This window comes from Haliotis asinina, chromosome 9 (assembly GCF_037392515.1).
Source record: "Haliotis asinina isolate JCU_RB_2024 chromosome 9, JCU_Hal_asi_v2, whole genome shotgun sequence".
NCBI classification, from domain to species: domain Eukaryota; kingdom Metazoa; phylum Mollusca; class Gastropoda; order Lepetellida; family Haliotidae; genus Haliotis; species Haliotis asinina.
In genome coordinates this window covers 10,030,101-10,045,879 of record NC_090288.1, presented here as the reverse complement: position 1 = coordinate 10,045,879, position 15,779 = coordinate 10,030,101, and the positions used below count along the sequence as shown (strand labels likewise).

General features: G+C 40.3%; 2 protein-coding genes across 2 annotated transcripts in view; both read left to right on the top strand.

The window, feature by feature from the left end:
* LOC137295787 (rho guanine nucleotide exchange factor 12-like) overlaps positions 1-7,016 on the top strand; it is a 172,775-nt gene extending 165,759 nt beyond the window's left edge. Inside the window, exons 18-20 of the mRNA XM_067827330.1 lie at positions 821-956; positions 1,586-1,683; positions 3,525-7,016. Coding sequence (XP_067683431.1) covers positions 821-956; positions 1,586-1,683; positions 3,525-3,719 — 429 coding nt within the window. The 3' untranslated portion in view covers positions 3,720-7,016. The remainder of the gene's footprint in view (positions 1-820; positions 957-1,585; positions 1,684-3,524) is intronic.
* A 1,914-nt stretch (positions 7,017-8,930) lies between these two features.
* Positions 8,931-15,176, top strand: LOC137296738 (NXPE family member 2-like). The gene is made up of 4 exons (XM_067828575.1): positions 8,931-9,417; positions 11,511-12,221; positions 14,058-14,110; positions 14,366-15,176. Exons 1-4 carry the CDS (start codon positions 9,323-9,325, stop codon positions 15,169-15,171), a joined length of 1,665 nt encoding a protein of 554 aa, XP_067684676.1. The 5' UTR covers positions 8,931-9,322; the 3' UTR covers positions 15,172-15,176.
* Positions 15,177-15,779: the final 603 nt, after the last annotated feature.

Here is a 15,779-nt window from a genome sequence, read left to right as displayed (position 1 = left end):
TACCTTGAGCCTGATGCTTTGCTCGAGTACCATAAGTATGTAATTTTAAAGTTTTATATAAGTTCCACGAGAGGAATACTTGCGTTCTTAACTCAGCATTTGTAACGTATGTCATATGTTGTTTTTTGTTTGTTTTTTTTTGTTGTTGGTTTTTTTTTGTTCCTTTGATATCGGCTTCTCCTGTAAATCACTAGAAAAGGCTCCTTTAACGTTTCGACTTTTGAATTTTGAAATGTAATCGCATACAGAGATCGGTTCTTGATCAAAACACGATGTTTGAAATTTTAGACGCAACAATAACATATGGCAGTTTTAAGTGGTTTCGTAAATGGTGGATCAAACTACAAATGATTTGGAACCAAGTCTGTTGCAGAGTTCACGGAATGAGTTCTGCAAATGCAATCCAAATATGTCATCGTGCCCTGGTCTATTTCAGTCACTGCCATCGAGTAAACCGACACCTTTCGTTGAAGTATTATAGGTCACATCAGCTGATGATGGAAGCGTCCACTCCTTGTCGACAACAAAATTTTAATATCAGCAGATTGAAACAAACGCAGACAAACAAACATTTTATTAGGGAATGGTATACAGTTACAGAGAATTAAAGTTTTAAGGTAGATAATCCAAGAGGGGACATAACTCTGGATACACTACACGTATCTTAGAAGACTGGGTTGTGGCTGTGTTTGCGCGGCACCTTTTTGCTCTTTATCGGTCATGTTCCGGTTATTTGGGAACATTTGGCGAACGATGCTTGAAATACAACTGAAGAGGAACACTGCTAATCAGTTACTGACAAAAATTTCTTTCATTTCAGAAACAGTCAGTTAATGAGGTCAACACCAAGACGCCATCTAGCGGCCAGACAGATAGATGCACGTACACAGTGTACAGACAACCAATCGCCTTAGACAGATTCAACATTCATGACGTCACTTCCGTTGATGCTGCTGGTGGGTTTCTTCTTCTTCTTGTTTCTTCTTCCACCACTAAGACTACAAAACCTTATAGTTCTATCTCAACAAGGGTTAGGTTACTACTGCTGCTGCTGTTGCTACTGCTGCTGCTGCTCTTGCTGTTACCGTAGATATGGACGACACTTGTCTCACGAATCGCATGTCCTTCTACATAATGCGCTGAAGTTAGTTGTGCAGTTTAGTACACACATTTACAGGATCAACTTCTCATATACTAACGATGGCGAGCATGAGGATTACTGTTTTCCGGGCAATAGTATATAAAAACTAGGAAATCGCTATCCTCGGGGCCGGAGTGGTGGCCCAGTGGTTAAAGCGTTTACTCTTCACTCGGAAGACCCGGGTTCGATTCCCCACATGGGTACAATATATGACGCCCATTTCTGGTGTCGCCCGCCGTTACATTGCTTGAATATTGCTTTAAGTGGCGTAAAACCTACCTCACTCACTCACCCTACCCTGTAACGAACAGGCATCCCCTCATCCGTATATTATCGTCAGATAGTACTCAAGGGCTAATTTAAATTGACCCTTAGTTCTTAATCTAGTTCACTCACTTTCTCACTCACTCACTCACTCTGAAATGTCAAATGATTCTTTTTCAGCCTGCGGTTTGAAGAATATTTTCGTGCTGGTTCAGTTCAGTCGCTTTCAACAAATCATCGGTGTCTACACATTACAAGCGTCCTGTGAATCATCTAAGGTAGGTAACTGCTGGCGACAGAAATAACCCTGGTTTATCACCACACAGAAGAAAAGACTGACACAATCGGAATACAATACACAACATTTAATGTCAACATGCCATATAAACGCATGCAATCGATTTCAAAGTAACGATAAAACGATCGCAAATGAAAAAAATCCTATTTCTCTGAAACCTTGAACACAAAAGCTCTCACAGACTTCAACGACAGTCGAGATAAATGGACAAACGCAAATGCCTTTTCACGTGATCTGAATAGACGTAACTTAACTCTCAAGTTTTTTCATGCTAAAATATACTCATTGTCAAACAGAAAACGATTTACGGAAGGTTCATGAGTCATTACATAACGTGTAAGATCAGTAGAGTTATATTAAAGCTGTTACGATCCCCCGACCGAGCAATGAAGGCCGATTTCACGCTGGTGCATAGATGACCGATGACTGGCGCTCTACACTCCCGTACAAACACATGGTAGGACCGTTACTCACAAAAGAGACGGGATATAAAAAATCTACTGCTGTGAGTAGGGACCATTTTCCTGACTCGAGAGTGAAGGTTGTTGGTAAAGCCGTTTTCGACCGTCACATCTCTGCAGTTTGAAAAGAACCCCAAAGGTTGCCATGATACTACCAGTGGTATTCTCTTTGTTTTGCGAGCTATATGACCATTTCGTCGATGCAATTGTACTTATCTCATACGAACTGGTAAAAATACTACCTCAAGCTTTTCTTTCGCTGCTGCCTAACACAATTATGATTTGACAGTAGGTGTTAATGATTTATGCACGTGCCAGAAGCATGTTTTTTCTGAAAAAAGTATTCCCTCACTGCCAGTCCCCCAAACATGTCAAACGTAATACCAGGAGTTTTGCTCATAGCGTATTGGTGAGAGTTATTCGAGGATTTGGCGTAGTGAAGAAACTGCGGGTGCATTGTTGAAAGACATGGCCACATGTCTTACGAGACCAGCAGTAATGTCAATGACTCTTTAATGCACAATAAACGAGTACTGTGCCCAGTTAGTCGTGATTAGCGTTATATGTGAAAGTAGGTCAGTCTGTACATTGAGTTGTCGGGAAGTAGCTTTTACCTTCGAGTTTACTGTACTAATGTAGCGACCATCTTGTGTATGTCAGAGCTGTGTTGTATATTGATGTTTGTTGCTTAACGCCGCACGTACTGAACAGTATTCCACCTTAAGGAAGCGGTCTGTAAATAGTGAGGTCCAGAACAGACAATTCAGTGATCAACATCATGAGCATCGATCTGAGCCATTGGGATACGGTGACAGGTGTTTTATGTGTTGTATGTGTCATCTTGTGTGAACAAATGTTGATTTTATGGTGCTTCTCCACGGGGACACCATTCCATTGTTCAGACATTGTAAACTGACCCCAAACCGAACCATTTTGTCTAATCCCGTTACCCCGCACGCCAGAGTAACAAGAAGTACCCTCTTTAAAGTCTTTTAATATTACGTGCCCGTGGATTGAAATAATGAATGTCACCTTTCAAAGAAGACATTCTATTCTTTAGACCAGGGACAGGGTGTTAGTTATGGCTATTAACGGCCAGCCTAAAGAACATTTCAACCTGTGTTTGATGATGGCTGGAAATGAAAGAAATAGGGACTGGTGACGGGCCAGCGATATATTTCATACTAGTATCCTATGAATAATCGGTGACTTGCATTGCGTTTGCAGTTTTGCAGTATCATACTGGTTAAAGCCTACTGCCTGTAAATGTTTAGTTATCTGCACGTTGCACGTGCGTTCTTTTACGTGGCAGCTACGGTTGTTTACCAATGCTTTAAGGTGTGTATTGTTTTGTTTACAGTCTACGTGGTTAACTCAAATCCGCGAAGCAAAGGAAAAGTATGGCGAACGCGAGACGAGTCGCCAGAATTCGTTCAAGGAAAACCAGGACCCCAGAGTAGACACTCAAGTCCGCTCTCCTCGACAGATGAAGAGAAACACTGCCATGAGACGGATACACGGAAAGTCGAGATCGATGGACGCCATGTTTTTGTGACAGTAATGAGGAAGTGACGTTGAGCGATTCGTGTTTGACGTCATGCTCACGTTTCCATGACGTGTACACACGGAAGATGTGGATGTGCAAGTTGGCGAGGGTCCGGGGTTTGATACTTGGAAGAGTTACGAAGGACCAAACACATGGACACAGAGTTGTACTTTTTGACTGTCAAAAGACGAGGGTTTATACTTGGTTTACGGATTCAACTCACTTTCACAAGAAAAAATAACCCTCAGCATGTTGTACTAAATTAGAAGTAACTCGACTTAAAGTTCTGAGGAACGGGAAAAAGAGCTCATTAAATTCTAAACTTACAGCAAAATTTAAGCATCTTCCCTCAAATGATATGTCTTCGACAGTAAAAAAACCAAATCCGTGAACCAAGTATCTAAAAAGTCATATGATCACAGAGACACCATGTAGACGTTCAGTTAATATTATAATTTACGAAATTGTGGACAGGTGTGTTTAGTTCAGTTAAGTATAATTTGATTATCATACCAGTGCTACAGAGGATTAAGACTTAAACGCAGCTCAGTTACATAGATACATTCGTGTGTGTGTCTGTGTCTGTGTCTGTGTCTGTGTATGTGTACCTCAAGTGTCTAAGAGGAGCATCACGCGTGCATTGATAACCGTTATCTACCAGATGAAGTTTAAGTCGTTGTTGTTACCTTTTCAGAAATGAAACACTTTGTAATTTATCTTTATGACCCAGTCAGTTAAATCAGCTAATGTATGTTTTAATGTCTCGAGGGTGATAATTATGTGATATGCAAACCTGGTTAATTTCAACGTAGTATTGCAATTCGGATAACGCGCCCAGGAACTACCAACACTGGCAATCGATGCGTGATATTTGCATTGAACTGGTTCCACTTTGTGATCAGTTAATAATTGATAAATGTTGATTGAAATTATAACCACAAATTAGGAATATACCTTCTCGTGTTGTATTTTTATTTCTTTTGAGAAATGTTTTGTAATATTTTCTTTACACAGACGTGCAATCTACCGTATAGTCTCGTACGAGTTATGTCCCTTGAACGGGATTTACGATTTTTTCCAGTTGTCTGTTTTGAAACGAATACAAGTTGAAAATAAATGATCCTGTAAAGCAATCAATTTATGTCAGATCTGATTCTGGCAGGATGACGTTTAAAATGAACACATAATGATAGGATGGTAATCATTTTTTAAATCATCTTAATAATCATCTTGCCATCAATACACGCGTAGACGTGACAGATAGAAGAATCATATATTGGGGTGGGGTAAAAGGGCCATCGAAAACGTGTCTCTTGTTTGAGTGATTATTTTTGTACATTTCGTATTGGAGCCAAGGACGGATACGTTCACTAGTCTTACCAAGTGCCCTCGATCGAGTACACAGGTAGTCATTTTGTATTAAGACTATTGACACGCTACACGATTTCTGGAAACATTGATAACTCCAGCATGAATAATTTAACGTTGACTTTTCGAAAAACAAAAATAGGTCATTGATATTTGTACTAAAAGGTACACTTTGCATACTTTCGTTTCCAACTATGTCTTGATTTTATTTCTACAGCTGATGCTATCTGAATGAATGTAAGCCGACGAGGAGATAAATCTATTTATATTAGCAATATTTTGTCAGTGTTTGTCTCCCATAAAGTTTGCGCATTTGCTCAACGGTTCGTGAATCTGGTTTATTTTCAAGAGAAAATTTCATCTGCTCAGCTATTTCTACAGTGAGGGTACGAATATTCATTGCAATCGGCATTTATCGATCAATTCCTATTTATGTTTTATTAATATGTTTCTATCAATCAGTGGTGCATTGTATATAGATGTGTATTACCGTAATGAAGAAAATCCTACTCATATTTAGTCTTGTCACTATACGTTTACTTTCATTTCCAACATCTCATATAGGTTCGTCTCAAAACAATATAATACCATACACAAGACGATATAGGGCCCACGCCCTTCTTACTGATCCCTTGGGTCGTATACTTCACATCGAGTAACGGTTAATGGCGGTGTGTAACAGTACATATTCCACAGGGTAATCCGATCCACAGTAAGACCAAAGCACCTGTCCACTGGATGTATAAAGTCAATCTGAAACAAGACTGAAATTTTCACTTCAACAATTTCCAAAACATGTGATGTTTTAATAATTTTATATTTGCTTTCGCTGTCTATTTATGTGACAGTCTTCTGATCAGTTTGATTCCGGTCTGAAAGAAATTTAAATTTAAATAAGTTTAGGCATTATGGAAATTATTTTATTAAAGTATTTATTACACAATGACTATGTAATATCCTTTCCGGTTATTGCCCGGTAGAAAGCGTGTTTTAATCATCTGGACAATTCAGTTCAGAATCTAGAGGTTTCAGTGTATAACATATTATTTATACACGATATCGTCTCCTCATTCAAAATAGTGCTGTTATGTCTGTAATGGCTGGTCGTTAAAGGTCATCATCAAAGAAGAGATGCTTCAATTCAGTAGTTCTAATGAATGCATTAACATCCATTACTAAGTCGTCTAAGGTTAATGAGATTGTATATTGTAAATAAATTTTAAACAATAGAATACATGAGAGTGTATCCGATGACAAAGATTAATGTCAGTGTATAAAACAAAATAATGAAAGTAAGTGATGACTACAGGTGCTCGAATGAACACAGAACACCTATAAAAGCCGTAGTGTCCATTATAACCTCCATTATATAGAGAAGTAATTTTAGTATTTTTTCAGAGAGATGGAAAATCTTTGTTATCGTTATGTTGATGGTACAGGCGCGATGTTAGTGTGTAGAACTATCCGGTAGATATGCAACAGTTGGAGATTCGGTTAAGAGTGACATGCGATCTGCAGGAACTGTTTATTATTTCGTTATTGCAATGTATTATTTACACCTGTCTCCTGTATCTGTGATTCTGGTTGCCAAGGCGATGCAAAAACCATTCCATTGTTACAAGACCTTTTCCAAGACTTCTTTGTGCTCTGTTTTCATCGGTTGGAACCTCAGGCTGTCGTAGCTGCCCCAGGGTGTTAGCTTGGCGCCTGAGGGTACAGATTATTTTGTAGTTTACAAATGAAAACTGCACAAAGGATTGTGGGATTGGCTGTTATTTGTGTCGGTGAATGTTCACCATGTTTTTGTGAGTACTGCACGATTATGTTAACAGTGAAGGTTAATTTTGTACATACTGTGTAAAAATGTTAAGATGTAAATTATATAGTTGTGTACTGTTGATAATTTTGAAGAAAAAATAAATAAACCTGATATTTTAATACTTACTTTTTACTTTGTCGGAAAAAGAGTCCCCGCTACTTGACAATTACTGTTCGTGGGAGTAATCCGTCGTCTCTGTTTTATCTCAAATAGGTGAATGAGTGAGTTTAGTTTTACGCCGCACTCAACAATTTTCCAGCTATATGGCGGCGGTCTGTAAATAATCGAGTCTGGACCAAACAGTCTAGTGATCAACAGCATGAGCATCGATCTGCGCAATTTTAGAACCGATGACATGTCAACTAAGTCAGCGAGTCTGACCACCCTTTTTTTTACCTCTTACGACAAGCCAAGTCGCTTGTGTGGCAAGCATAGGTTGTTGGAGGCCTGTTCTACCCCGGACCTTCACGGGTCTCATCTTAAATGTAACATCAAATGCCATAGTCACACAGATCAATAAGAATATAGAGGCTGTATCACGTACACTGATCCCATTCATGTGTATTTCTTGCGGCAAGCATTTCCATGACAACGTTTCATAGAATATCTACAACTGATGCACATTTGTAATGTAATGGTGCAAAAGTTGTTTTACAGACATTCAATTTCCACTCGTTGCTACAGGGTTATTACAATATCCAGCAGTGTCACAGAAGCATATATAGGGCGTCTCTCAACACCAGAACCTTCCTCCTGCTGTGTTGAAGTAAATATCGGCAGCATGCGTGGTGTCAGGTGTTGCGCTGAACTGTTGCATGTAGATTAGCGATCACATTTCAGTCCTCTGATGTTTCCTGTCAGTCATCCTTTGTCAGATATTTAAAAGTTATAACCACAGTTCTCACTACCTCTTTATTATTTTTTGCCCCACTCTGGAATATTCTACTGCAAGACAGCGACCTCTACATAACCGAGTCTGCATCAGCAAACCAGTGGCTGATATCATGAACAACATTCTGGAAAAACATGCTTTCAGCCAGGCCGTAAGTGTGAATGTTTTTTTCCGCGTCCAGTAATATTCCAGCAATATCACGGCGAGGGCCACAAGCAATGAGCCTCACTCATTGTGCCCACGTGGGGAATCGGATCTGGGTGTTTGGCGTCACGAGCGAACGCTTTAACCACTAGACTACCTCACCGACTCCACCATTTAACGACCTAGTAAGACATTTACGCAATGACAAAAGTAATTGATATTTTTCAATTATTGAAAAACAGACTTTGATTTATAAAATATATCATATCAGGTGTATCTGTGTTTCCAGAATGAATTTTCAGTTGCCTAGACAAACAGGAATAGCATCATTCTGCATTAATGCGTGACAGTTTTTGGGGTTTTAAATTGTAAAACGTATTTCGTTCTTGCTCATTGATCTCAAATTAGGATTGAAAACTTGCCTACAGTTATAGAATTAGTGTTGTGAAGAGTCACGTCCCTTTACCGTACCAGGATCCAGAGTCGGTGTTCATCCACGCTTTACCCCATACATACACGTTTGTGTTTACCAAAATAATTAAATTGTAAATCTGTCGTCATTCAGTCTAACGCCCTGTGAAAACAAAGTAAAAATATCACACGCACACGCACACGCACACGCACACGCACACGCACACGCACACGTGTACGAGCACACACACAACAATCTGAACCGCCGTGCGGCGCAAAACTAAACTCACTCGCATCCTTTCTTTTTGTGGCTCGGTGATTCTTGTCAACATCCATGTGTGAACCACTTATTTCGTGCATACACTTCCATACAACACCCACTTTACGTAGAGTTACTTTTGTAAATATAATTATCGAACTCTTACGATTTCACTGATCCAAAACATGACTAAATGGATCATTGAACGGCCTCACAGCAGGTACGGTGACTGCTGTCACACCATGAACTGAGGGCCATGCTGGTGTGGTCAATAACGCAGCGTCATATATTTAAGCAGTAACAGGTGGTATTGATTACTGTCAATATATTGTCGTCCCTTGGACTTAATGTCATTATAAACATCAGATAGGTGTTAAGTGCAGCCATTGTACTAACTGTAAACGATGCAAGACTTGTCGGAGTCGTGGTGCTGACTGTCCTTTGTGTCTCCTGAGCTATACCTTCTAATCTGTGTTTTGCAATGACATTACGCGTGGATGTTGACAGTACTGTCTCTCTCCTCAGCTCATCCTTCTTATCTGTGCTGTATAGTGACATTACGCGTGGATGTTGGATGTCCTGTGACTCTGAGGTCAACTCTCTGATCTATGTTGTGTAAGGACATTACTCGTGGATGGTGAGTGTTGGTTTCTCCTGAGCTCATCCTTCTGATCAATGATGTATAAGGATATCACCCGTGGATACTGACTGGTTTCAAGATGAGATTAGCCCGGATGTCCACTGTACAGTGGACCTTCACGGTTATCTTTATAGTTTGGAGCTACAGGTGTGTTCACAACCTGTTCCAGCTAAAGTAAGTACCACAATCATCCTAATTGCATTCTCGCAGAGGGAAGAGTTTTTGAACAGTTGAGCATTCGCCTCAGTATTTTATTCCGGTGTCACAAAAATGAGTAACTTTCCTGTGAAAAACCTTTGCATCTCGGTTGTGAAAGATTGCCTTTCTACTTACGTGCCGTACGTCAGGTTGCACTGTTACCGACTGGCGACTTTCATACATGATATTAATACGGATTGTCTATCTGCACGCGTCTAATAAGGCGTCAAGTTATTCACATGTTGTTAAAACGGATTGTTCACCTACTCTCATGACAGTGAGAGGGATTGCACACACACGCCTAATAAAGCAGCTGCAGATTGTCGCTTTACACACATGGTATTAAGACGGACGGTCGAATATACATACAAATGATATTAGGAGAGATTGTGGACGAAGGCCCATGATATTAAAAGGGATTGTTGACCAAGGCACATGACGTTAAAGGGGATTGTGGACCGAGGCACATGATATTAAGACGGATTTTTGGTCTACACATACCCACGCCTGTTTACTCAGATTGTCGATCATCACACATGTTTATGGGGACAGTCAGTAAGTAATCTAGTGATCAACTGTACAGGCATCTGTGAGATGTTTGAGATACAATGGCATGCAAGTCGCCACCTGATCCCGTTAGTCGCCTCATACAATATGGCTTACTGAAGACAAATTCTAGCCCGGATCTTCACTGAGTGTATGCTTACTCTATCTATTTACATTGGAGTGAAATTATTCTCATGCAAACTGCCTGTGGTCTATGCTGATTGTCGACAATGCATCCGCAGCGTTTAGTTATAAAGATGCCAGGTTTAGACGTCACATCCACGGTATGATATTAATGAACATAATAATAATGAAACGTAACATGTGTTACGGTTACGAATTTACCGTGACAAGGTATGTAAGAAATCCCCTTGTGAACCAGCAAAACAGAACAAAGACAAGTCATAAACGTTCAAATTTTGTATTATTGTGCAACAAGAGCAAGGTATACAAAGTCACAAGTCAATAGTCACAATACAGATTTCAAAATTAATACACTTCAAGAGAGACAAAATCTAAGTCAGTAGGTGACAAAAATATAATATATCAAACTCACCGAAGTCTCAGTACGAGAGGTAATCAACTATGCAGAATGTCGGATAATGTAGGTCAGGATTGACGGCTTTTGACGATCAAGCGTTGGCAGTAATATATCCTCCAGTTAATATGAATGAGTGTCGCCCGCAACACGGCAACCAGTTTTTTATATATATACTAAGTCATTTCCCGAAAGTTCGGGCACTTACGACAATCGTCAACACTGCAGAATGCCCTCAAATAACTCCCGGAAGTAAACACATAGAAAACCAGGAGCAGATAAATCCCGGAAAACCAGACTCCTAAAAGTTTTGACCAGCTATTAAAACGAAATGTGACTAGTCATAATTATTATTCAAAACACTAAATGTTGTGGCCCAATAATAAGTATTGCTTAATTAATAACAAATATATTCAGAAAATACATACACGTAACACATGATAACTGTAAGACCATAGCCGACACAGTTTAAGCAGCGTTCGAAATAACCGCCGGCCCGAAGGCCAAGCGCCCGTTGTTATTGTGTCCGGACGGCAGTTTCAAATATTTGTAGGCCCTGGTGGCCTTTAGTGAATTATCTGTCAGTGTTGTGTTTATTTCAACTGGAATCTTTCCTAAATTGTTGTTCTTTATTAACGATTGGGAATCGTCCATGATCATCATGTTACGAGAACTTAGTTTCACATCCTGGTATTTCAGCGCTTTGTGCATCGCAATGTCAACACCAGTCCTTAATAAACATTAACTTCTGTCGTTAAGTTAAACAGTATGAAACTGTACAGTGTAGTCTACTCTGTTTTTATTGGTTTGATTTCAGCAAAACGGACCTGCAGACTCCAATTCCGGGCCTGTAGATTTTAAGGCCTGGAGACGGCAGCAGGCCCTGATGATCAACTGGCAAATATGAGTATTGCAAACATTTATTTTAGCACTTACTTTTCACGAGAGCAAACTTTCAAACATAACCATATTAACTTATTTTCAGACATAGAAGACACTTTCGACCTCTACCGAAGCCTCGTTTTCATCTCCATTCTATATCAAAGCGGAAGGCTAAACCTACCAATAGCAGCCTCATGTTCAAGGGAGTGAACTCCTCTGTCCACCCATTTCAAAAACATGAACTCTCTCCTCTGAATTGTGCAAGGGCATCCGAATCCAAACTACAGCTGATGTCGAAATCACACATTTATAGAATTGGTGAAAAGATTGAAGTCAGGATACAAACGTTCAACGGGCACGGTGTTCCGATGATAAGAGGCGGTGATCTTGTCCGCGTGTGGATAAAGGAAGTAGCGAAAGGCGCATGCGCAGCAGGAAGTGTGACTGATAATCAAAATGGAACGTATACGGCAACGATTATTCCGAGGTGGACTGGGAACGTCACAGTAATGGCAGCTATAGCAGCACCAAGAGAGTTAATTGATATGTTTCACCGGGTGTTTCGAAGTAACGGTAGTCTGAACACTATGATGGCCAGGTTTGAAAAGGGCGGTGTTAGCGAAGAAAGTCCCTGCCTGCCATACCCTCACATCCGAGGGTTTAGCAAGGCATGCAACTTCAGCAAGAAAGTCGGAGGCCTACCTTTCTACTGCGGGCATCCCGTGAATCTACAATGCCACAATTGGGTTGCTGTACGTACACCCCCTGGGCAGGCAGGAAGGTTCACGCAAAATGAGAAGAAATTGTTTATTAAGTGAGTATGTAGTACAATGCAACAACTACAAAAAAAACCCCGGCTTTTCGGTGTCAGTTTTCGGAGTGAAGCCCTGACACCTCGGGCGTTAACAACAAACCAAATCAAACACTGACAAACCAAATGTACGTCACGTCAAGTAATGCTTCGGAGCACCACCGATGGGCTATCGATTAGGCAAAACAAGCGGAATGGTTATCGGTTAGTCGTAACATGCGGAACGGTTAAAGATTGGGCGAAACACGCGTAACAGTTAGCGGTTAGGCGAAACATGTGGATAATCAAACAGAAGATAATTAAGGCCTTGGTGGAATATTGAAGGGGATATTTAGATATTTTTGAAAGGTATGGGTCAACCCAAAACGGTCAACCGTGGAGGGTATATTTGTCTCAAAGTCTCTGAAATGAGGTCGGCAAAGACGTTAATCGGAATTGTTTAGGAAAAGTCAGACCAGGACATATCCGGAACAAACCGATCATGCTTTTCGCGATAGACCTGGAGACCTAGTCTGATACAAGTACTCAAATGTGTACGGGATCCTTACCAAATAGCATTCTCAGTAATAAATCAGTGAAGTCGTTATGCAACAGGTCTTTTTACTTACAACGATAATCTAGCAAAACAAGGTGATACAATGTCTTTTTATTGGCTATTCATGGATGATCAAAAGGTATTGGGTGTTGTGTAAATGAAAACTGGGAAACGTCTGCATCACTTTCAGCTTTAGTTCAATGGGACCATTGAAAAGAAAGAAATCAAAATTTTACTCTTCTTATTAGGAAAATATTATTTTATAGGCCAGGTAAGGGTAACACGTTCATATGGAATCCTGGAAGGATCATTGTCGCGTTGTCGCGTTGTCGCGTTGTCGCGTTGTCCCTTCCAGGCTTCTAAAGGTTACTGAGGAGGTAGATCGATTTTATATGAGCTATATCAACATGAACTTCAAATCAATAACAAATGGTCACTGAGATACTGGGCGTTTGTTTCGCACTGGAAAATATGAACATCTGCCAAGGACACATTTCGTTTCAAAATCAATAAATGTTTGTGGACTGAAAGTTTCCAAGGCCCTTTTATGTGAATTCTCTAGACATGGCTAGTTTCAGAGGTTTGTGTGGGATAAGTGAGCCACATTGATACAGCTCAATATAAATATTATTAGATAAAGACACTGTACTGAAAATGATCTCCTTTCACGAAAAAGTGTTTACTATTCTTATTCTTTAGCTAAGTGCTTACAGCTTTTGTTTATGTAGATTAATATTGGTCGTTGTCACAATATTCCCAGAAAGGGATTGTGTAAACTGTTATATTCTCCAGCAGCAGGACGATTTTTGCTATCTGTTTCGACGTGAAACTGTTCTCTAGCAGCGAATATTGAACTTGTCCGAAATCTGACTGGGAGTGGCCCAACGAAACAATGTAAAGAGATTGTTTTCCTATAACAAACCATTTAAAGAATGTTCACATATTGCGATACGTATCAGCAATGTATCACGTTTTAGATGTACACCTGTCATTTTATTTTATTTTTTTTATATTTTATTTTATTTTTATTTTTTATTTTGTGTGTGTGCATATGAATATTATTATGTGTGCATATATCCATATTCAAGTACCACCTGTTGGTGGGACGTAGGAAATAAACTGTTCTGTTATGACAATGTCACGCAGTCGTTCAATCGATATTTGCAGCGTATTTCAGATGTTTCTGATAGGTGAACCTGCATATCTATTCCATCGTGAAGCCGACTTTATCGAATCGAATATTGCATCATAACACTTTCTATTGCGTAATGAAAGGTTCATTATACGGGCTCGTTCACTTCCAGAGAGCTATTTCATCAGAATATTCCTGGGAGGTTAGAGGTGAAGGTCGTCAAGGGTAAGTAAACCACCTGGTTTTATGGAAATACAGTGATAGGACGTTTGATATAGTTTCATAAGGGATTCATGCCCCACATGTAACAAAGCCAGCGATCTAACCGACTCAGCCTCCCCGATGTGTGGCTTGAGGACGTGGTGGCTGAGTAATTTATTGATCGCCGACTTGGTATCGTGACCATATTTTTTAATCGTCAACACATATGTATTGGAGTGTACAGATGTCCTCTGAACCTAATTATGATTTAATCTCCAGGAAAGTCGAAACAAAAGGGGCCTATAGGAACTCGAAACTCAACGTACCGATCGACATGGTCAAGAGCACCTGGTTATTTCCTAAACTGGAACTGGCACCAGGGTGAAGGTCATACATTGTCAGATGAAGGTCATCTTGAAAGAAAGGACACATTCGTGAACCGACTAACAAGGTGCCTTGCTAACCGACGGCTGTGGCTAATTGGAGATTCGACCCTCAGACAGTGGTTTGAATTCATCTCACAAAAATTACACACAGTAAGAAAATATGCATCAGAAGAAATTTTACATCCCCACCAGCCTGTTTTGACTGAAGACAGATCTCGCAACATGTCCATATTTTGGGGTCCGCATGGACTTCCGTTTCATCACGGGTCTGTCTGGCATAGCCCGGATGTCAACAGAGCTGCACATCAGTATTTAGATGCTGTGACACCAGTTTCAACAGACGTTTATATTATACACCTGTATGTACATTTCAATGCGTTTTCGGAAGGTGTATTCAGGTCTCATGTCAGAAGACTCGCTGACTCGCTGGATAAATTATTTGCGAGATCGCCGAAGGTCAAGGTCGCCGTTAAGGGCCCTCATGCTTTCCATGGCTTGAACAAGGCAGGATTTGTGGACGATTATTTTGGACCTGTGTATGACTCGATTTTAAGATCGGAGTTGCAACATTTACAAGAACACGTGATATACTTGGATTACTGGGATATGACGGTGGCTTGTGAGAATGTTCATATCCATCCGAACGTTACCATTGTACAAGCTATGATCGATGTAATGATTAAACACGTATGCAGGTAATGACAGCGTGAACGCCATATTGATGGTACAGGTTCGATTCCCGGCATGAGCATAATGTATCATCACATGTTTTTAAACACATTCGGGAATAAATCCTCTTTTACTTTATCATTCTATGCCTAAGAACATTTTTTTATTAAAAAAATCCCCAACTTAACACTAACCCTTACTTTAAACCACACAGTGACCCTGATCCTAAAACCTCGAAATAATCCTAATAAATAGAATACATTTCAAACTTAGGTTCACCCGTGAAGGTCCCGAGGTAGAATAGGCCTTCAGCAACCAATGCTTGCCATAAAGGGCGACTATGCTTGTCGTATGAGGCGACTAACGGGATCGGGTGGTCAGACTCGCTGACTTGGTTGACACTTGTCATCGGTTCCCAATTGCGCAGATCGATGCTCATGTTGTTGATCACTGGATTGTCTGGTCCAGCTCGATTATTTACAGACCGCCGTCATATAGCTGGAATATTGCTGAGTGCGGTGTAAAATTAAGCTCACTCACTCACTCACTCACTCACTCACTCACTCACTCACTCACTCACTCACTCAATCTGGGGTTACAATGGAAATTTTTACCCATACCGGCAGGGATTATACGAC

Bases quoted from the DNA above. Each gene is read 5' to 3' on its own strand.
- LOC137296738 (XM_067828575.1), top strand. From the start codon at position 9,323: ATGAGATTAGCCCGGATGTCCACTGTACAGTGGACCTTCACGGTTATC. The intron at 9,418-11,510 runs GTAAGTACCACA...ACTTATTTTCAG, and splicing joins CACAACCTGTTCCAGCTAAA to ACATAGAAGACACTTTCGAC. The intron at 12,222-14,057 runs GTGAGTATGTAG...GTTCACTTCCAG, and splicing joins GAGAAGAAATTGTTTATTAA to AGAGCTATTTCATCAGAATA.